Source organism: Castor canadensis, chromosome 3 (genome assembly GCF_047511655.1).
Source record: "Castor canadensis chromosome 3, mCasCan1.hap1v2, whole genome shotgun sequence".
NCBI lineage: Eukaryota > Metazoa > Chordata > Mammalia > Rodentia > Castoridae > Castor > Castor canadensis.
In genome coordinates, this window is record NC_133388.1 from 90904475 (window position 1) to 90927956 (window position 23482).

Here is a 23482-nt window from a genome sequence, read left to right on the forward strand (position 1 = left end):
CCCTTCCCTTCTCTTCCCTTCCCTTTGCTTCCCTTCCCTTCCCTTCTCTTCCCTTCCCTTCCCTTCCTTTCATTTTCCTTCCTTTTTTCATTTTCTTTCCTTTCTTCTTTTCAGTGCTAAGGATTGAACCCAGGGTGTTGCACATGCTAAGCAAGTGAAGCAAGTGCTCTATCACTGAGCTACATCCACCTCCTTGGTTTTTTCAGACAAGGTCTTGCTATTTCAGGCTGGCCTCATGACTCCACCTCTTCTGGGTATGTGCCAGCAACCCTGGCTTCTTTCTTTCTGTCCATCCTTCTTTCCTTCCTTCCTTCCTTCCTTCCTTCCTTCCTTCCTTCCTTCCTTCTTTGTTTCTCTTTCTTTCTATCTTCCTTCTTCCTTCTTTCCCCTCCTTCCTCCCTCTCTTCTTTCTTTCCTTCCTCCCTTTCTTTCCCTTCCCTTCCTCTTTCCTTCCTTCCTTCCTTCCTTTCTTTCCTTTTCCTCCCTCTCTCCCTTCCTTCCTTTTTGCCTACCTGCCTTCCTGCCTTCCTTTTCCTTTCCTTCCTCTTTCTTTCCCTCCCTCTCTACTCCCCCTCCTTCCCTCCCTCCTTCCCTCCCTACATGCCGTTGTTCCTTTCCTTATTTTTGTTTTTCTTCCCCCTCTTTCTTTTCTTCCTTTTTTTTTTCTCAACACAATATACCTTCTAATGTAAATTCAGTGATTTTTTTTTTTCCAGAGTATTTCAAATAGACAAACTGGAGTGAGGTATAGCTCAGTGCTAGAGCACATGGGAAACCAAGAAGCAAATTTGCCTCTTGGGTGGGAAAGAGGCAGATTCAGGTGAGGCCTAGCTCTCTTGTCCTAAGACAGGAACCAGCACAAGTCAGATGTGCATTACGGTGCTTCTGAGTCCCATCAGTGAACAAACCCAGAGACTGGCACATGGTCCTCTAGTGCAACAGGCTTCCTTGTATTGTGACTTTGCTGATTAACTCACACCCAAGGCAAGAACTGAATTGCTACTGAAACTAATTCAACTGCAAAGGAGTCTGCTGCTGCCAGCTGGATCTGGCCTCCTTTGGCAAAAATCTATGTTGGAGAGAGCAAGCTGGTTCTGGAGGCATTATAGATTTTTGTAACTGCTGGGATAGGTCCAACGAGGACTTACTGCAGATACGGGACTGGGAGTGCCATAGAGCAATGCTAATTTTGGCTTGGGATGGCATCACTGGTTCCCATGACTCGTGTTCTAGATGAGTCGTGTTCACACAGGAGCTTCTCATAGAGGAACTGTGTTGTGTGCACAGTCTTAAAGGAAGAACCAAGGACTGGATACCTTTTGGGAGTTTCCATATCTCTCTGGAGGAAGTGACACTCTAACATGGGGACCTGAATTGCCGTGACAGTGTGAAGATGTAGATGTCCTCCTGATTCCAATTCATGACTCAGAAGAAAATCCTAAAATTATTCCATTATTATGGTCTGGGCAAGGGACCTCTGCTATCAATAATTAGTTTGGTGGTTTCCAGTTCAGACTCAGGAGAGAAATCCCTAAAGAAAACTCAGGTTCACCCTCAACTTCACCCTTGCTTCTCCAAGCTGTCTAGAAATATCATGTCTAAAATATTGCCCTGAAACAGGGACTTACTGAAGCAAGAACATTCCAGAAGGATCTGTCAGTGTTTCTAGGAATCAGTGGAAATGGACAACACTGTTTCCTTGCCCAGAAGGCTGTCTAGAAAATGAAAAGTGTGAGAAGAAAGGGATGGAGAAAGAGGGAGGAAAGGTGTATAATGGAAAGAGAAATTTATCTACAAGTCATTCCTGAATTATTGAAATTCTTTACTGATTTTATGAGGTGTGCCAAGCTCTGTGTTAATGGAGACGAGAAAAATGTGTTATAGGAGGTGATAACTTCTTTTTTCTCTACAAATCTGTTGCAAACTTCCATACTGAACTTAGTAGAGATGCCTTTATCCAAGCTCTGAGGATGTCGGGGCCATCAGACATCAATAAAGTCTCCTAAAATTCTCCAGGTCAGGTGTGTCTTCCTCTTCCCCTTTCTTCTTTGTGATCCTGCTCAGCACACATAAGGGCCGTGTGACATAAACAGAGACCTAGAACTCAGAGTGGGGCAGGGCTGTTCGCAAAGGAGGAACCAGGTTCCTTTTGGTTTCAGTAAAATGCTTGGTTCTCTCTTCATGGAATAGACTCAAGCTGGCATCATATCATCTCCATTAGTATACGCCACGTTCACTATCTGTCTGTACTCTTCTCACCTGGAAATGCAATCAGAATGCAGCTGGTGTCCTTATGGAAATGTGGACGTTAGCATCGGCCTAGAAAGAATGGAATGTAGGGCATCCATGACACATCAGTGTCTTGGCTAACGTCATCTTACTGTTATTGTAAATAAGGGATGTTATAAGATAACAGTCCCAGGAAAAGGTCCTCTGTACTGAGGTAAGAGAACTGTTGAGGACAGTGGTCACAGGGCTGCTCAAAGCCACCTTGATGTCCAGCACTGGACATTTCTTCACTTGTGGGTGCCTTTGCCATGTGATAAGGAGACAGGCACCAGCAATACCTTCCCAGCCACACCTTCCCCAGTGCAGTGCTGCCTGTGGCAAAGACGCTGCACACTAGTTGCCTTCCCCACATGGGAGATTTTCACAATGCTAGGATTACAGGCGGGAGCTACTGGGACCTGGTGTGGTGATAGCTTTATGAGAAGCGGGAGAGAGAGCAGACAGACACACATATGCACTCACACTCCCTGTCTCTGCCATAGGATGCCCTGTGCCACCTGGGACTCTATCAGTGTGGCCTTTGTCCTTGGGCCAGAACTACAAACCAAAGAAACTTCTTTCTTTCTTCCATTTTTCTTTTTTGAGATAAATTCTTGCCCAGGTTGACCTTGAACTCACAATCCTTTTGCCTTTTTTCTCCAGTGCTGGTACTGTAGGTGTGTACCACCATACCCTGCTAAACTTACCCAGTCTGTTGTATTTTGTTACCAGCAACATAAAATGGATTAACACAGGTTATCAATGAGGCTTATCTTGACTTCTTTATTTAAAAATGCCATCCATAGGGCTGGAGGTGTGGCTCAAGTGCCTAGCAGCTCTAGGTCCTGAGTTCAAACTCCAGTTCTGCCAAAAAAAAAAAAAAAAAAAAAGAGCTAGCCATAGCTTCCCCCATTCTCTTTTTTTCTGTATTTTCCCCAGCAATTTGTTCATGTAAGACCTTGAGAAATGTCACATGAATCCCCGTATAAGATTAATGTATGCTAGTAAATAAGAAAAAAACCAAAGTTGCTTTAGGCTTAATGAGGAGGAAGAACTGGAGCAGGAGAAAGAGGAATGCAAAATTACTAAACAATCCCTGTCACAGGTGTGTTCTGGTGGTTATGTAACAGGTGCTTAAATTGCTTTTGCTGAAAAGCAGTGACTCCTACTTGGGCCCAGGAATTCACTGAAAGCAGGAGGAAGACTTGGCGTCTCCACCTTAGTTTTGTGTCTCTCTTTGCTCTGAGCCATTCTCTTTGCAGTCCTGTTGCAATCAGCTTGGGTTTAGGAAGAACTGATAACATCTTTACAACAGGGATGAAAACTGCCCCTAAAGCAGAGCCTCCTCAGGATGCACCACCTGCCAGGCGACAATGATCTGGACAACAGTTTTTCTGGAACCCCTGAAGAACAAGAGATAATGACCAGCCAGGTCACACCTGTGACTGGACTATGCACACCTTTGTCCTCTGCCCTCATTCTTTGTCTATTTACAGCTAAAGCTCACGAGTACACCCAAAGATGGCTGAGATGGGGCAAGTGCGTACTCTACCTGGGAGTTTCCTCGTGAAAACTCTCCTTTCTGTGCATTCACCATGCCCCTTTATTTGGAAATTGGGACAAATGGCCAAACCTGGCATGTGGAGGCCCAGGAGTTTGGGGCTGGGGTTCAAAAGCGTCGTTTAGTCATAAGTGGCAGTGAGTCACACGTGGTCTGGTTGTTTGCTGTGTCAGGACTGGTCAGGTGGGGCCTTGGTGCACTAGGAGTTATTGCTGCCTGGCAGGGGTAGCTTTGTCTCCTGTTTTCATATACATATATGTGTTATAGATATAGTCAGAGTGTATTATTTGTACAATGGGCTTCACTGGATATTTCATCCTTTCCTGTAATGTCTTTGGTCACATTCATCCTCTCTGTTACTCTTTCTCATTCCCTTCCTTCCTATAAAGCAATTTTTAATAGATTTCAGGGTCTTTTCTTTCTTTCTCTCCTTTCCTTCCTTTCTTTCTGGCCTGGGGTTTAACTCAGGACTTCCTGGTTACAAAGCAGGTGCTCTACTGTTTGAGCCATTTGTTTAGTCTGTGTTACTGTGGTTATTTTGGAAACAGGGTCTCATGAACTGTTTTCCTGAGCTGGCCTTGAACCATGATTCTCCTGATCCTAGCCTCCCAAGCAGCTAGGATTACAGGTGTGAACCATTAATACCCAGCCATTTTTAAAAATTTTTATTTTTTTATTATTCATATGTGCATACAATGCTTGGGTCATTTCTCCCCCCTGCCCCCACCCCCTCCCTTACCACCCACTCTGCCCCCTCCCTCTCCCCCCCACCCCCTCGATACCCCGCAGAAACTATTTTGCCCTTATTTCTAATTTTGTTGTAGAGAGAGTATAAGCAATAATAGGAAGGAACAAGGGTTTTTGCTGGTTGATATAAGGATAGCTATACAGGGCATTGACTCACATTGATTTCCTGTGCGTGGGTGTTACCTACTAGGTTAATTCTTTTTGATCTAACCTTTTCTCTAGTTCCTGGTCCCCTTCTCCTATTGGCCTCAGTTGCTTTTAAGGTATCTGCTTTAGTTTCTCTGCGTTGAGGGCAACAAATGCTAGCTAATTTTTTAGGTGTCTTACCTATCCTCACCCCTCCCTTGTGTGCTCACGCTTTTATCATGTGCTCATAGTCCAATCCCCTTGTTGTGTTTGCCCTTGATCTAATGTCCACATATGAGGGAGAACATACGATTTTTGGGCTTTTGGGCCAAGCTAACCTCACTCAGAATGATGTTCTCCAATTCCATCCATTTACCAGCGAATGATAACATTTTGTTCTTCTTCATGGCTGCATAAAATTCCATTGTGTATAGATACCACATTTTCTTGATCTATTCATCAGTAGTGAATACTCAGCCATTTTAATTTTTATACATGAGTATAAACTACTTTGATCATATTCATCCCCCTTTACTCTGCCCTTTCCTCGTCCTCCCTCTGGCTAGTTCCCACTCCCATTTTACACTCCTGACATTCATATTTCAAGTCAAGATTCTATATGTGAGAGAGAGAGGAGTCTGCCTTATTTCACTTAACATGACTCTCATTCCGTCCATTTTCCTGCAAATGACATAATTTCATTTTTCTTAATTGATGAATAGTACTCTGTTGTGTGTATGAACCACATTTTCTTTATTCACTCATCAGTAGTTGGGCACCTAGGCTGATTCCATAGCTTGGTGGTTGGAAATGTGCTGCTGTGAACATGGGTGTGCAGCTGTCTCTGTTGTAAGCTGACTTCCACACTTTGGGGGTATATATCCAGGAGTGGTGCAGCAGGATCATAAGATAGTTCTATTTTTCCTTTTTGAGGAATCTCCATACTGATTTCCAGAGTGGATGCCTAACAGGTACTTTGCTGAAGAGCACTGACACCAGGCTTGGCCCCAGGAATTAACTAAAAGTAGAAGAAAAACTTGTCATTCCTGCCTCCATTTGAATCTGTCTTTGCTCTGAGCCATTCACTTGCAGCCACTTTGGAATCCAGGAATTACAGGACTTACTGGTAACATCTTCAAGAGGAGGTATGGAGGAAAGTGCCCCTAAGGCAAGTATCAGCACAGCCCAGTCAGGATGAAGACGATCCCATTAGTCAATTCCTGTTCTTATTTCCTAATCCATTGGAGTCCTACTCAGGAAACATTACCAGTCCCCTATCTTCAAGGGTTTCCCATATGTTTTCTCTATCGATGTCAAGGTTTTAGCTCTGAAGACCTTTGATCCATTTTGAGTTAATTTTTGTCCAGGCAGAGTGGCTGGGGTCTAGTTTCCATCTTGTACAGGAGACATCGATGTTTGTCTATCAGTGCTGTGCTTCCTGGGTGACTACAAAGTGAGTGCAGGACAGATTGGCCCAAAGCAAAGGACACTGGTATAAAATGGAAGCAGTGACACCAAGTTTTTAGTTACCCTTTGGACACTTGCTGGCCCAAGTGAGGAGTCTGTTTTGCACGTTTGCATATATGTAAATTCAAAAGCAGCTTCTAAGTACCTGTCCCATTGCTGAGATGACAGAGTCACTGTGATATGGGCTCCAGGTCCACCTTTGCTAGCTGCTCTTTTGATCTGCCCCTGGCTGGTAGCGTCGTCAGGAGTGACAAGTTGCTGGGACCCACTCCTCTCTGTATGTGGGAACTCCAGTCCTGCCTGACAATGCTTCCTCTTGGGTTCCTCACCAGGGTCCCTCATAGCCTATCCAGAGCTGAGGCCCAGGTGACCCAATTCGGGGACGTCACGTGCAATGGCGGCTTCCTACCGGCAGAGGGCAGGAGCGGCTCGGCGTCAGCGCGGTCATCGCGGTGCCCCGCCGTCTTCCGTGCGGGAGGAGGGAGGAGGGGGTACTGAAGCATGGGCTTAGAGAAAGCCTTCCCGGGGCTCACGGAGCCGATCTGCCCCAGTTTCACTCCCGATGGCGGGTCCCAGGCTCCTGGGAGGGGTCGGAGAAACCCGGACCGCCGAGCTGACCTGAACCGTGCGCGGACCCCGCGCTGAAACGCTGCGCTCGGCTCTTCCGCGGCCGCTGCCGATACGGCCAGCAGGGGGCGGTGCGGCCCGCAGAGCTTGCGCGGTCCCTGTGTCCCTGCAGGTTAGAGGCACCGGGGGAGACGGAGATTGACCTGCTGTCCTGTTGGCTGTGATCTTCCAGCAAGGGGAAGGACTGGCACGCATGTGCCGAGCTCCGATCGTGTGCACGCGCGTCTACCTGTGCACGCGACCCACCTGTACACCCGCATCTATCTGTGCACCTCGCTCACCTGTGCACCCGCACCTGTCACCCTCCCCCACCTGTGCACGCGACCCCTGTGCACGCCCGCCCAAATGTGCACCCGCGCCCCCTCTGTGCACCTGCGCCCACCTATACACCCGCACCCACCTGTACACCCACGGCCACCTGTGCACGCACCTCTCTGTGCACCCGCGCCCACCTGTACATGAGCGCCCACCTGTACACGCTCGTCTATCTGTGCACCCGCGCCCACCCTGTGCACGGCCTTCCCACACAGCCCACAGTGTGGAGGAGGACAGAGGAGACTGGCACTGCCTGGCTGTCCCCTGCAGAACGGCCAGCGGACAGAAGTCACTCCCCATGGCCTGCGCGCTTGGCCGCCAGACTTCTCCAAGCAGGCTGAGCAGTTTTCTTCTTTAGACAGCTGAGTACATACATGGATCAAGGAGCACGCTTTCCTACACTTTAAAGTAATGCAGAAGGCAGACAAGCCCCGAAACTGTGGGGAAGAAATTTATCTAATAAGATACTGTCCCTTGGGTCACCACAGCGTACCAAAGCGGGAGTACTGTTGGGATTCAGCTGTTTCTTTTCCACTAAAATTATCTTGGGGCAACCACCTGAAGAGATCTGCTAGTCCTTTCAGTTAAATGCTCCTTTTAATGGCTTACCAACCAAGTGGACATATGTGCAAAAGTTATTTCAAGCCAGAACAAAATGGTGATGGGCCCCTTCTCCCCCACCCCAGTTAAAGAGATATTTAGAAAAATTCAAGTGATTCCTTACTTGAGGCTTCTGTAATTTTCCACTTTATGAAGACCATCCAGAATCGCAGAACAAAAAATAAAATTGTAAAGGGTCATCATCAAAATCATCCAATGTATTTGAAATGTACTTCTGTCCACTCTCTGTACTGAGGTCCTGTACTGAAAAGCACCTGAAGATGGAGGGAAGACAGCTCTGACATCCTAGGGAAGCCATGGTCAAGATTCTGTGTACATAAAAGCTTAGCGTCTCCAAAACACAAGAAGTTTTGTTTTCTTTTGTTTTGGTTCTATGTCTAAAACTTTCCTTCAATTTCAGGCTAACTTAAAATTCGGGGAAAATAAATGTAAAAATTTTTGTGGATGAAGATTATTGAACTGTGAGATTAATTTCCCAGATGACAAGCCATAACTCTCCAGAAGTGTGAATAAATGTCAGAAAGCCCAAAGTGAAATCGGCACATCAGCACGCACGATCAGGAAACCTGGGCTTCCATGATTGAAATTAAATCTTGGTAGTAGAAGACAGAGTTTCCTGAGGATGCCGATTATGTCCACTGCTCGTGAGCCACACACACATCGCACCTGCGCTGCTCCTACTTTGTGATAACTTCGAAATCAAAGTTAACCCCACAACGTATGAATCTGGAGCATGAGTTTGAAGAGAGACAGTGGTTACGTGGAACCTGACTGAAGCAATCATTTATTTCTTTCCTTTAGGGCTACAGAAAGTCCACACATGCGCAAGGCAATTCATTCTCATAACAGAAATGAGTCCCTCCACCTAGCCACCGTGTCCCTCTTTCAGATTCCACAATGGGTGTGAATCGTGCACATTCTGTTCCACAGGTGTAGCTCCTGGTGAGTCTGCAGGGCTGGGATCACTTCTTTCTGGATTAGCAGTTTTGCTGTCTCGTGATGTCCTTGTAGTATGTGGGTCTGTCAGCCTCATGGTAAAGCCTGGTGTCTTTATTCTGATAAACACCCCATCAATTCCCTAGAAAAGTCCCAATAGTAGGAAAAAGCTGGAAGGCATTGCTCTAATTTTCACACTGAGGCTCGAAACTCCATGATCCTGCAGCTCGCCCTCAAACAGGAGAACTTCCTCAAAAACTTGGTCTGTTTTCTGGCCTTCGATTTCTTTGTATCTGTGTGATCTGTTGTAGGTACACCCTTTAACTTAAAAGATTCTCAAGTAATGTTCGTTTGTAGGCTGTTGGATAGGTAAGTTACATAGTCTATTAACCTCTTTGGAGTGTTCACCCTCCTCCTGCTTTCCTGTCACTATTTTTCCTTTTCTTTTTTTGGTGGGACTGGGGTTTGAACTCAAGGCTTCATGTTTGCAAGGCAGGCATCTGCCACTTGAGCCACACTTCCAGTCCATTTTGCTCTGGTTATTTTGAAGATTGGGCCTCATGAATTGTTTGCTGGAGCTGGCCTCCAACCTTGATCCTCCAGATCTGAAACTTCCAAGAAGCTAGGATTACAGTGGAGCCACCAGCGCTAGGCCTCCTGCCACTCTTCAGCACTCTTTAAGCATTCCTTGTTTAAAGTAGTTTATACATCTTAACCCATCTGTAGCAGAGCCAGATGTGATGGCACAAGCAACTCGTCAGTTAGCCTGAGAGAGCTGAAGGAAGCCAGCACTTGCTCCCATGGACTTCCAGAAGGATCGTGCCAGCTCACGTTCCACCTTCTCAAAGCGCCTGAACAACCTCTGTATCCTGGTCCTGCAGTTGGACTATCCAGTTTCTGTGCATCCTGTCACAGAGGCTGGAGACCTGGGTATATAATTCACCTACATACTCCTTACTGCCCATACACTGCCTCTGAGGCCTGACCCACTGAGCAGTTGAGCCAAAACGTCATAATTTGGGAAGACCTACATGTTTGTCTGTGTCCCCAAAGAATTGCATAGTTTTCAGTACTGTCACCACCAGGAGAAGGACAGTCATTGCATATGGAAATCAGCATCATCTGTGGGCACAGTGGCACACACCTGTAACCCTACCTATTTGGGAAGCTGAGATTGGGAAGATCTGGTTCAAGGCCAGCCCAGGCAAATAGTTTGTGAGACCCCATCCCCCAAATTACCAGAGCCAAATGCACTGAGGTGTGGCTCAAGTAGTACAGATTCTGCTTTGCAAATGTGAAGCCCTGAGTCCAAGCCCTAGTCCCACCAAAATAAATAAATAAATAAACAAATAAATCAGCTTCATCTTATTACTTCATGCACTGGTCTCTGAACACCCAGGAGGGTGGAGAGTAATTCTGTTTACATATTTTAGAAAAACCTAGCTGTTGGGAAGGACAAATAATGTAACCCGGTGAGCCAAATTCTAAAACGTTGCAAGTTGCTGTTTAAAAAGAGCTGTAGGGAGGGGCTCTGTGTCGTGCCTGTGCCTCTAGGCCTGGGATGGACTTGCTTGGGAACTTGGGGTTCTTCTCGGAGGTGTCCAGCCCGTGTTCTTAGGATGGCCCTCCTGGGAGAAAAAGTCATTTCACAACCCTCCTTTGTGCTCACTTGACACCAAAGTCCCCTTCTTGCTGTTGTCAAACACAGCGAGGGCTCAGGTGACGCCTTCAGTGCCAGGCTGATAGAGGAGTTCTGGAGATGGGTGTCGCTGTGCCAGCCACACTGGAATGTTTCTCTAACCCCAGTCCCATTAGCAGATAGAGGAAAAATTCCGCAGAAGAAGAGGAGGGAATGGAGGGCTGTCGAGAGAAGCCAGGGGGAGGAGCCTGCATGGCAGGGAGACATTTGGACCCCGCATGTTCCTGTTGGTTCACTCATTTAAGTCATGTTAAATAAATGACCACAATGTGTCACAGTCACTGGTGCTTGGGACTGTGATCTGTTTATTAGCCTGAGGCATTTAGGAAGAGGGTAACAACTAGCGGGTCCATTGCTCTCTCAGGAAAGCCTCCCTGACCTCTCAGGACCAGGGAACTGCCTTTGCACAGCCTGTCTCCTCCTCCTAGACCTTATTCTGGCTGTACTGGCACTCACTCTGTGATTATTTTATGAATGCCTGTGTTCTTGGCTGTACTCTCAGCTCCATGTGAACAGAAATTGTGCCTGAACTGTATGATTCACTCGATATATAAAGTGGTCAAAAGTGTGTGTCGACTGACTGACTGACTGAAATGCTAGCTGTACGGTTAGCTGTTGTGCACTGTGTGTGTAAGTTGCATATAACTGAGTGCTTTCAAGACCATAAGAGAAAGCCAAAATCATCTTCCTTTTAAAAGCGTAGAAACCTTCTCTGAGAGATGAAGTTCTTTGTCCAGGGTGACATGATTTAAACAGCAAAGCTGATCTTCCAGGATAGTCCCTGTCTACCTTTATAGTGTGGACCAAGGGACACTTAGTAATTATAACAACAGTACTTTTTCCCTCCATTTATTATTCATGTTATCTTTGCTAGTTTCCATGCAATATTTTCGCAATTCAAAACCTGACTTCTTTGCTGTTCCTCGAAGGTACCAGGCTCGTTCCTGCCTTCTGAGCACTTGGGCCTGATGCCATCCACCTGCATGTGCGTGGTAACTTTTTCATGCCCTGTAAGTCTACTCAAAAGTAATTTTCTCAAGGAGACCTACTCATTTACTCTGTTCAAAAATTCTGCTCATGTGAAGATGAAAAATTAACATGGCATGGATTTTATTGTTGTGTTCATTATAACCATCTCTTCCCTGCTCTTTAGCGCCCTAAACCCCTTCTCTCCAAGTCCATGGTCTCTGTGATGTCCTAAACCTGAAAGCACAGTTAAACCGTCCTAGGTAACAAGGTACTGTTATGGCTTAATGAGCAGCTTATCAGAACTCAGATGGTGAAAACAGAATTGAGCTTCTCTCTCTTGCGCCATCCCCCTGTCCCCTCTGTTGCTTCTCTTTTCAGACAGATGTCCCCACATGTTGATAAGCTGATGGCAGCAACTCCAAACCTTTTATTGTCTCAGTAATAAGCAGAGCAGGAAAAGGCTCCCACCCTCACCCCCCAACATTCCCTGCCATCTTCTGTGACTGTGTCACAGGTCCCTCTCAGAACCCTCTGCTGGGCCTAAGGGATGAGAGGTGCTCACTGATTAGGTCAAGTGTGATCCTAGAACCCTGGTGATCCCAAACTATTGGAAGCAGCTGGGACGTGCTTACTTTTTCCATTGTGCATCTATGCTAGGACACAGTCTTTTTCAAAATACAACTCAGGAAAACAATATGATGTAACGGATGAATGCAGGGCAGTTATGGGAAATAAGATGTCTGTAGAGTCAGTCATGAGAGAGAGTTAGAAAATGGAAATCATTGCCATTTTCCTTATTAATCTTTTTATTATAGGAAACAGGCTTGCTTTTTCAAAGTATGGTGTTTATATTGACATAATTTGTTCATTATAATTAAATGATCATTAACTCATGAATATTAAAATAACTTTCTAAGAAGTAAATATGAATGAACATAGTGAATGTAAACAGAAGGTCCTGGGGTTTTCTGTGATATGTTTAGAGTGTAAAGTGATTCTGAGGCTTCAATATTTGGGTCCTGCTACTGACGAATATCGGGTGCAGGGCTGGGTTGATCCATGAGGGGGACTGGCCCCCTTGACATGGAATTCTTTGACACTCTAGGTGCTGCTCCCCTTTGGTATTTCTGAGGCCAGGAACACAACATGCCTCCCTGGTGGGAAGAGGTTGACCCACGGAGTTGCCAATGTTTGGAATTATTGTTAGGTCAGAACATCTGCCACTGATCATCCAACCATTGATGTGCCCAGAGTCAGAGTAGGGGGTTGTTTATTAAGAATTCAAATGTGATTGAATTCAGTGAGGATTTTCTGTGGAATCTTTAAGATGCTTTAGGAGAAACTAAACCTACCTGGTGATCATTGCTGTCTAATCCTGTGTTCAGTTTAGTTATAACACAAATCTAACCTATCCTGGAACATTCAGAAAGATGCAGAAATTGGGGCCTGTAGAAGTGGGTTTTTAAATTTTAATTTCACATGTTATTCACATTGTATGAGACAGAGAAAGGCAGGAAACACAAGATACAGAATTGCACTCTTCTGCTGTCTTTCAATAGAATAGGGATCCAGTTCTTAATGGTTTTTACTGAGGAACTAGACCAAGTCCCTGGTTTGAATCATGACACACACTTTTCTTGGTCACCAGAAAGCACATGAAAATATACAAACATTTCGTTACAATATCATCGAGCTAAAACAGCTCTTTGAGCATGGTTCCTGGACCCAGAAGGAGGTTACTTGTCCTGATGGGATGATGATGGGGTCCAGAAAAAAGGGCCCCTTTAACTGGCTGTAAAGGATGAGCACGGATTTGCAGGCACTGTAGGCAAGATGTCAGCATGCCAGGGAAAGAGGTTGTGTGCTAAATTGTACAGAGTGGGAAGTGAGCTGCAGGCGTTGGGGAAGCTGCCTTCTAAGAGATGTTAAATAGGGGTACAGCTTGCATGGTAGAAAACTGGACCTAGATCCTTCCATGGTGTCTATTCCATTCAAGGAAAATTAATCCACAAAATTTTTTTCTCTTCCTGTCAACTGGAAACACAATTTTTATTACTAATGTCCTCATATTAGTAGTGGCACCATGGTTACCTGAGTAGGACAGTTAAATCAAACTTAAAATACATACAAGCCTGAAAAATCACTGTCCAGACCAGAGTTTGAACTCAGGGCCTCACACTTGTTAGGCAGGTGCTCTTACTGCTTAAACCATTCCACCAGTCCTTTTTTGCATGGGTATTTTTGAGATAGTGTCTTGTGAACTATTTGCTGGGTTGTCTTCAAACAGAGACCCTCTTGATCTCTGCCTCCTGAGTAGCAAGGATTGCAGGCATGAGCTGCCAGAGCTTGACCAGACAAAACCTATTTTGAGTCATGAAAATAGCCTTAGCTGTGCTTCCACATGAACAAATTTAGATTGGGTCAATTCTGATAAGATGGGGATTAGACAGATATGAACTCAATGTTTGTCAAGCCTAAGTAGCCAACACTCATATTCTGTTGTGATCACTACCTTTTTGCCAAGGTAAGACACAAAAGGCAATTTTGGCACCAAATCAAGTAACTGCTTATTCACTTGCACATTGTCCCAGTAATTATTTGACTCTGTGGCTTGGTTATTATCAGAGCAATAAACGAGTTACTTCTTACTCTAATGAGCTGGTTAGGGAAGGGGGTTAGAGCAGTGGTAGATGCCTGCTTAGTGTGGGTAAATCCTGGGTGCGCGCACACACACACACACACACACACACACACACACACAAAGAGAGCAAATAAGCTGTTTGAAGTTTCATGGTGTCTCAGTTTAGTCTCTAAAAACGTAAAGTTGGAACAGTGGCATCTGAAGGAGACACCACGTGACCCCACTGAGCCCATGTGCTCACTGCTTTCTTGTTACAGTGGGAGGCATCAGCAAACCCCTCTGAACTTCAGTTCTGCAGTTTTTACCCTGAGCTCTCTGAGGTTCTTTGATTAATTTAGGAGTTTTGACGTCTGTGTCTCTGTCTGTCTTCCTCTGACAGCTTTGCTCTGCCTCTGGTGTACCTAGAAGTGGCTCTTCTTATCTTGTTGACATTTCCTTCTCTGGGTGGGTCCTTCCTATTCAGTCTGCAGTGTGATTTCCATGGCACTTTGAGCTCATCTACCTGTACTGCTCTGTGTATTTTCACTCCTGACAATTAACAGAATTTTCTGTTTCCTGGGATAAGTTGTAGAACCATGAGATGGCAGAAATAGAAGAACCTGTCAGTGTTTATTTAGCACCAGGTTTCTTTAGGACAGTGCTTGGAGCCCAGAGCACAGTCTCTGGTATGGAGATGTCAGGTGGAGAGTGGAATGAATGGATGAATGAGAAGATGGCAGGAGAGGGCATGAGTCCACACTGGAGAAGCCTCGGGGCAGACAGGTGATTGGTCTTAAGTCTAGGTTGCTTTCCTGACTGGGAAGAGATTTTGGATTACGTGGGAGACAGAGGAGGTTCATTTATCTTCTTTCATAGGACATGTGGCTCTAGTTTTTTGGCATACCATCTCTTCCATTTATTTTCATGGTACTTGGAATATGAATGATGTCACCTCATGGCACAATCCTGTGTTTCCAAGTCAGTAGATTGTGTCAAGCACAGCATTTGTCCAAAGCCGTGCTCCTGTGCAATGTGTGGGCTCCAAGTACCAGCCTGAATTGCTGCTCTTCATGCCACCTCTAGAGGAGAAGATCCAGTGTAGCATCTGTGTGAGGGACAGCTAAGAGCAAGAACTCCTGACACTACTCAGTAGTAGTGGGAGCAGACATAGCTGTATCTGTAGGCCTGGAAGACGAGGATCCAAATGGAAGTCAGAAATCCAATGGGAACACCGAGGTGTAGATGGGATGATATTACTATTTTGTGCCTTTCTGTGTCTGGAACTCTCAAGAGACCCCTGTGGCCTCATAACTCAAGGTTGCATGTTTCCACAGCTTTAAGTGATTTTCCTTTCCCCTTCCTGTTTCTACTGGACCCTCTGGTGATGACCTGCACCCTGAAACAGGGCAGGAGCTGTCGTTATGCATGTCAGTTTATCTCTTCTGTCACTGTATCTATCATTCTTCATCATGGATCCAATGATTTCCTGGTTCGTGTGGAATGAACTGACAATTCACCTCCTGGGACAGCTGTGGAGGGCAGAGTATGCAAGAGCCAATGCCTGGTTGAGAGATCCCTCTTGCCACAGCCTCCCTCTCCCCACAGATGAACCTCTCCTTCTGCTCTCTAGAAGGAGAGGGTACAGGAAGGTTCCATCTCTCTTCCATGCAGTGTTCAAAATGCCCGTATAGCTTCCTAAACACCTGACCTGCCATGTTTGACTCAGTCCTGCATCCACCTCTTATAGCTATAAGAGATTTTATGCACATCCTTTAAAAGCTTTAGGCTAAACTATTTCTTTTGTTCTCTACAGTTGTACTGTAAAGCTGTTCTGTACTATAAAGTTCATTTGTATCATAAAATCTATGACTTATAAATCAGACAATCTAGGCGCCGATGGCTCATGCCTGTGATCCTCCCTACTCAGGAGGTGAGATCAGGAGAATCATCTTTCAAAATTAGTCTAGCTAAACAGTTTGTGAGACCCTATCTCTAAAATACCCCAAAACAGTGTTGGGAGTAGGCTTGAGTGGTAAGCACCAGCCTAGAAAGCATGAGGCACCAAGTCAAACCCCAGTACCACCAAAAAGAAACAACCAGACAAAATGAAACACATCCATTTTCTACTTCCTCATGGGCCCCATACCTCTTCGGCTGGCATGGAGCCAAGCACTGAAATTGTATTTACTCAGAAAATATTGTAAGAGGGCAAACAACACCTCAGTATAAAACTGAGGTCAATTCCTGAAAACATCCTGACTCTGAATGGGAATTTGTACCCAAGATACAGGTTTTTGAATGCATATATGGGAGGTGGTGAATGGAAAATTACATAGAGGAGATATGGAAGTTAAGATTCTTTCTAAATGGCTTCATTGGATATTTTAAAATGCACCCCATGATGATCAGATGTACATTGGTGAGGGTTGGGGAAGGGGAATTTGATCAGATATTGAATGAGAAACTTAAAGAGGTTTCTTGTTACACCCAGTCTCTATGGAGCCAAAGACAAGAAATTAAGTGAGAGGAAGGGAAAGAGAGAGAGAGAGGGAGGAAGAGAGAAAGGTAAAGGGCATTGGTTTGGAAAGAGGATGTCAGATTTTCCTATTTATGGGTCTCATATGAGAAATAATCATGTGACTATTAGACCTTATGAAGAAATTCAGACACATTTCCATAGGATGGAAAGTCAGCATAGGGAAATCAGGAGGACTTCTGTACAGCAATACTGAGCTATCTGAAAAAGAATGCAGGAAAATAATCCAAATAGAAGTGTTCAAAACAAAAAGCACATGATGAAAAATCAAAGTGCTAGCAATATATTTTACCAAGGAGAAAAATCTCTGCAATGAGCCTTATAAACCACTGAGGAAAGGAATGATAAAGAAGACAAAAAATGGTCAGACATCCAATGTGCATAGATCCAAAAATTAATACCATTAAAATAACAATTGTACTGATAGTGGTCTATATATCAATGCAATCTCTATAAAAATACCAATGGCGTTCTTCAGAAAACAAGGGAAAAAATCCCAGAATTCATATGGGACTAGGGAAGACCCCAAAGAGCCAAAGCAATGCTGAGGCAAGAGAATGTAACTAGAGGCATCATCAAGATTGCCTTCAACAAATGCTTCTGGGAAAACTGGACATCCACACATAGAAGACTGAAAGTAGATCCCTGCCTCTCACCCCATACCGAATCAACTCATAGTGGATCAAAGACCTTAATATAAGGCCTAAAACTCTGAAACAACTCCAGTAAGTAGTAGGAAACACACTGGAACAGATAGGCATATGAAATGACTTCCTAAACGTAACTCAAAAGACTCAACATCTAAGACCAAGAATGAGCAAATGGAACTGCATCAACTAAAACACTTCTGCACAGCAAAAGAAACAGTCAGTAGACTCAAGAGATTGCCTACAGAACGGGAGAAAATCTTTGCCAGTTATTCACATGATAAGGGAATAATACCCAGAATCTACAGACCTAAAAACTCAACCCCCAAAGAATCAACATCCCAGTGAAGAAATGAACAGATGATTTAAACAGGCAATTCTGAAGGGAAGACATACAAATGGCCAGTAAATCCATGAAGAAGGGTTCACTTCCCTGGCTATGAAAGAGATGCAAATCAAAACACCACTAAAATTTCATCTCACCCCAGTTAAAAGGACATACTCAAGAGCATTTCAACAACAAATGCTGGCTAGTATGTGACGAAACAGTAATGCTTCTACACTGTTGGTGGGAATGCAAATTAGTACGAGCATTAGGAAAGCAGTATGAAGATGCCTCAAAAAGTTAAAGATCAAACTGCCATATGATCCAGTGATACTGCTTCTGGGCATCTACCCAAAGGAATGCAAGACAGGATACAACCGAGAGACCTGTGCACTGATGTTTATTGCAGCACTGTTCACAATAGCCAACCTTTGGAAACAGCCCAGGTGTCCTGTAACTGACGAATGGATCAAGAAAGTGTGTGCGTGTACATATATATAAGTATACATGTATAGGAGTTTTGCTCAGCTATAAGGAATAATGACATATGTGACATGTGGTTTGAAGGTGAACAGATATAACTGGAGGACATCATGTTGATGACGTAAGCCAGGATCAGAAAGACAAATACCACATGTTTTTACTCACATATGGAGGATTGATCCAAAAGATAAACATAAACCCCCAAACAAGCATGACCACACACAAACTCATATGTAAACATGTTTGTAACAGTGGAACTTCTCTATGGAACTCGGGGAAGGAGGGAAAGGAAGAGGGAATGATAGAGAATCGGTAATATCATAAAACATACCGTGTGAAGGTAGAGGATATAAGGATATGTATTGATAGCTATTGAAAAATGAAGGGTGGGAGGTAAAAGGATAAGGGAGAGTAGTGTGAAGGGGTTGAAGGGAGCAAAGGAAAGTACACTCACTGCAGGGATCCACTGAGAAACCCCTATTGACTACATTATTAATAATGAGAAGCAAGACTGTAAAATAGGCACACAGTGTGTGTGAGGGTACTGGGGGAGGGTGAATGACAGAGACCAAGGTGGGGTGTATGGTGGATGGAGTTCATATACTTATAGAGTGCAGTTGCTTTAAGTGGGGAAGGGAGGGGACAGAGGGGAGAGGTGGTGAGGGTGATCTAACCAGTGTACAGAATAAGCTTATTTAGAATTGACACAATGAATGACTCATGTACAACAAATATATCCTAATTAAAAATAAGTAAATAAGTAAATGGTGAAAAAGCACAGAAAATAGAGCAATCAAACAGTCTGCTTCTGGCAAAACCCTGCCAGACATAGACCTAAGGAACACAGCAATCCCAGAAGGAAATCCACATCCTTACCTGCAACTGATTTTCCATGAGGACACCAGACTGTGTATTGAGAAAGCACACTCCTTCAATAAACTGTGCAGGTAAAACTGGACACCAATATGCAGAATAATGAAACTAGATACCTATCTTTCACCCTTAGAATAATCAACTTGAAATGGAAGAAAGGCTTAACTGTCACACTTGGAAAGAGGAAAATACTAGAAAAAACTTAGAAGAAACTTTTCAGTTGTTAAAGGCAGGAATTGTTTTGAGATGTTCACAAAAGTACTGGCAACAGAGTGAAAAAAAAACCCAAAAATATTATATCAAATTAGAAAGGTCCTACACAGCAAAGAAATAGTCAACAGAGTAGAGAGGTAACCCACAGAATGAAGGAAAATATTTACAAACTGTTCATGTGAAAAGGAATTAGTGTCCAGAATGTGCAAAGAACTCCAACATCTCAACAGGAGAAATACAAACATGACTAAAAAATAGGCTGATGATCTGAATAGACAGTCTTCAAAAGAACACAAATGAATGCCACCATGCATATAAGAAAACTGGTCAAAAGCATTATCCTGAGGGAGATGCAAATCAAAGTCACAATGAGACATCATCTCCTCAACTTAGAATGAATATCTTCCAAAAGACAGAAGTAATTCATGCTGCTGAGGATGTGGTGAAAAGGTACCCTTGTGCATGGTAGGAGGGTTTCTCACGTTAGTGCTGCCATTCCCATAAGCAGTATGGACGTTTCTCAAATACACCAGATAGAACTGTGATGTGATCCAGCACTCCCACGTTGGGTAGGCATCCAAAGCCAGGGGGATCAGTGTGTCATAGAGACAGGTGTGCTCTCATGTTTACTGCAGCACTGTTCAAACGCAAGCAACCTAAGCGTTCTTCACCCCTACAAATAATAATGAAAACGGTGCACGCACACGATGGGATGCTATTTAGTCATTAAGAGTGAAAACAAGAATGGAACTTCTACGTTCAGTGAAATAAATGAATATGGGAGACAAATTCTACATGTTCTCACTCCTGGGGACTAGATGCCCTATCAAACAAAAGTGGTGAGGGGAATAGAGAAGCCTGAGGCTGGGAGCACGGGACTAGGGAAAGGCTGTGTCGCAGCTACCAAAATAGAGGTAGATAGAGGTAACCTGTCCTAGAGTACTACAGCACAGAGGGTGACTGTAGATAACAATTCACTCTGTTCCACAATAGCTAGCAGAGAAGATTTCGATCATTTCTACTAGGAAATGCTGACAAGTGTTGGAAATGCTAATTATTTTGATTTTAATCACTACACATCATATACATGTACCAGAACCTCCGTACATGCCATAAATTTGTGCAATCATTGTCAGTCACAAAATAACAAAAATAATACCAAAGTTGGAGTGTGCAAGGAAGGACTTGGAGAACCAAAGGAAGGACTTGGAGAACCAAGGGAAGGGCTTAGTGGTGGAGAGGGGTGGAGGAGCCAAGCTCACCAATCTTTGTCACTGTGCAGATTCAGTGGAGACCCCAGTCCCAGCCTAAGGCAGCGAGAGGAATAATGCCCTGCTCCTCCCTGATACAAAGAGTCTCTAAGCTCCCATCTCTCTATTCCCCAAAAACTGAGGGAAAGGAAGGGAAATGTTTCCAGGATGATTGTGACTAGATGACAGCAGGACAGAAAGAAGAGACACACAGACATCTAGATGACTCTGCAAAGATGTTTATTGCATAAGCCACAGGCTGCTTCAGCTGATCCTGGTTCCATGACAGGTGCTGACATGGCAGGTGGATGAAGGGATCGGGTCTTCATGTGATTGTGGAGCTGGCCGATGAGCGATGGCATGAGATGCTGCCTCTGGAGCTAGAATGTCCCATCCAAGTGAACTGGAACCAAGGTATCATTAACCTGTGGAGTTATTGGATCACAAGCAATTCTGTAGAAACTTATGCTCCGGTTTCGAGAATATTTGCATTGTGTAATATTATCTGAAGGTGAGATGAGGTTACAATCAGTTATAGACACAGGAACTGAACTATTGTGACAGTTTTGGGATTTTCCTTCATGGCACATTGTAACTGGGTTGTTACATACATTAACAGCATCGGTAAAGTTTATATTAAGAAAAGTATTAAAGCCTTTGCAAATCCTTGTATAGGTGTTAATTTTCAGCATTTCGATATTACATTGGATGCTCCCATTTTTTATGTGCTGGATTCTAAACCACTCATAATCAGGTAAACCATGTGGTCCGGCCTGCAACAAGGGCACTATTCCCAGGAGCCCCAGCAGCAGCAGGAGGCAAAGTTGGGAATGGAGCAGCTTTGCAACCATGTTTCCTATGGAAAAAAAGAGAAATGACAGTCCCCGAATCCTGACTCAGTTATAACACGCCCTGGTCCCAGCCTACAGGCTCCCTGCTGTCCGGCGGGTCATATTACCATTCATTTGTCATTACCAAAATATGACAAGCCTCTGGGCACTAACTTCAGCTCTGCCCTCTCTCCTGTGCTGTCCCACTGCTGCCCATCCCATCCCGGTTCCAGGGCTCCATGCCTTACCCAGTCTTGTGCTGTGGCTCCTGTGAGAACACACCCAGCTGGTTGTCCTGAGGTCAGGGCCAGTGGGTCCACCCTACTTGGCACAGTAGATATAGAGCAGGCCTTGTGGGTGGAGCTGGCAGAGCCAGGAGCGTTCTGAGTCTTGAACCTGCAGAAACCCAGATTGCTACATGCCCACTTGGGCAACTGCTTTCTTCTTTCTTCACTTGGGTGACCAACGGGTACCCAAGAACAGCAGTGCCATTGGTGTGCTAGAAGGACAGGTCACCCTGGGCAGGACAGTATGAGGATGGGATCTGCATACTGTGTGTGATCCTCCCTGTTGCCTGTGAATGAGCACAGGCTATGTGACTGTGCCTCCACAGGCTCTGAAGTGCCAAGGAAGTCAGGGCTGTTACTCAGAGCAGCAGATCCAGGGACAGCCAGTTTCACAGGGAGAGTTTCCATTCCTGTCTCATCTTGAAGTCCTCTGATGATGGCTGGTGCACTTGAGTGTCCCTCCCTGCCTGTGTGAATGAGCAACACTCCTTTCCAGTGAAGGGCCACTGGGTCAGGTGTCCTCACTGACTCTGCTTCTCCCTCCTGCCTCTCATCATGCCTGCTCAGTCAGCATGACATTTGTCTGGCTCCTAGAAACATTTGTTTATGATCATCAGACTTGTTGCTGTGTCCTGAGAAATAACTAAGACAATATCTGCCCTGTGTGTGTGTTGAGAGCAGGCCCCGTGAGAGTTCTCTGATTGTCCTGTGTAAGTTTGCTGTGTCATTTACAGCTCCCCTCATTTGCTCCAGAGCCAGTGCAGGAAGGCTAGCTGTATACTGAGCACCTTCAGGAGAGGACTTCTAATATATTTGAAGCCTGAGTAAGCTTAAGCCTATATTGATCAAAATACACCATGACTTCAATGTGAGTTTTTGTTTAGTCAGGTTGGCTCTTGTCTTCTGGTGTGGTGCTGGGGATCCAACACTGAACCTTGTGCATGCTTGGCAAGTGCTGTGCCACTGAGCTGCATCTCCAGCTTCACTGTGATGTCTAAACTTTGAACAGATCTTCAGTATTTTGTAGCATAACAATCATGCAGCCCAATTTACTGGTACATTTAATTGCTTGATTCATGCTTTCATTGTGGGGAACAGCCAGAATTCTGCCTGTGTGTTAAGTATTTTTTTTAATGCATGAACATTGTATTACATTGTGTCACTAAAAGACTTCTGCCATTTCATAAAACCCACAGTTGGGCACATTTGTGTCATGGCTGATCAATGTCTTGCTGTATAGACTCATGAACAAGAACAGAGTTGTGAACATGTGCAATTTCTTCAGCCCTAGGATACTCTTGCAGTGTCTGCTCTTGACCTGCTGACATAGAATGTCAACCATCAGCATCTCCCAGCACAGCTTCCCTCATGCAGTGACTGTGTATGGAATGTCAGTGCACGCAATTTATGGAATTGTCATTGTAACCTGGTTGCTATGGATTGAGTCTCAAATGTCCCAAATGGCTTATGTAATAAAGTCTTGCTCACCAGTGACACAGTGACAGGTAACACAAAGGAGGGCTCCACATGACACGTTTGACTGAAACAAGAGTAGCTGCTCACCAAGTCTGTCTTCCGTAGATGGAAATTAAGGCTCATCTCCAAACACGGTGTTCACACCACCAAGCTTAGGTTTGACTCCAACTCAGCCTGTCTCATAAGCCTGGTGAGAGAAGCCAGGGAGAGGAGCCTGCAAGGCAGGGAGACATTTGGACAGTGCTTGTTCTATGTCAGCTCATTCATTTAAGTAATATCAAATAAATGACCACAATGTGTGAGTCACTGGTGCTTGGGTTGTGGTGGTTTGTAAGCCTGTGACTTCTAGGAAGAGGATAACGGCATTCCCATCTCAGTTGCAGATGACTTTCCCCTTTTTCAGTCAAAGTGTGAAGACTGCTTTACTCCTTTCTTTCTCTTATAACCCTAGCTAATCTATCATGAAGGATGGCGGTTTTTCCCTTCATGCTAGAAGACATGACCACCGCTCCTGAGACACCACAGCTCCCACTGGCATCACTGCAAAGCCCACCTCTGCTAGAAGCCTTCTGAAATCTGTACCTGACCTGTCCTCCTCCAAGCCTT

General features: G+C 44.7%; 1 protein-coding gene across 1 annotated transcript; it reads right to left on the reverse strand.

The window, feature by feature from the left end:
- Nucleotides 1-20534: 20534 nt before the first annotated feature.
- Nucleotides 20535-21468, reverse strand: LOC109690950 (eosinophil cationic protein 1-like). Its single transcript, XM_074066929.1, has 2 exons — nucleotides 21362-21468; nucleotides 20535-21139 (listed from the first exon to the last, which is right to left on the reverse strand). The coding sequence occupies exon 2, from the start codon at nucleotides 21132-21134 to the stop codon at nucleotides 20664-20666; it is 471 nt and encodes a 156-aa protein (XP_073923030.1). The 5' UTR covers nucleotides 21135-21139; nucleotides 21362-21468; the 3' UTR covers nucleotides 20535-20663.
- Nucleotides 21469-23482: the final 2014 nt, after the last annotated feature.

Excerpts from the sequence above, each read along its gene's own strand:
- LOC109690950 (XM_074066929.1), bottom strand. The coding sequence starts at position 21,134 with ATGGTTGCAAAGCTGCTCCATTCCCAACTTTGCCTCCTGCTGCTGCTG.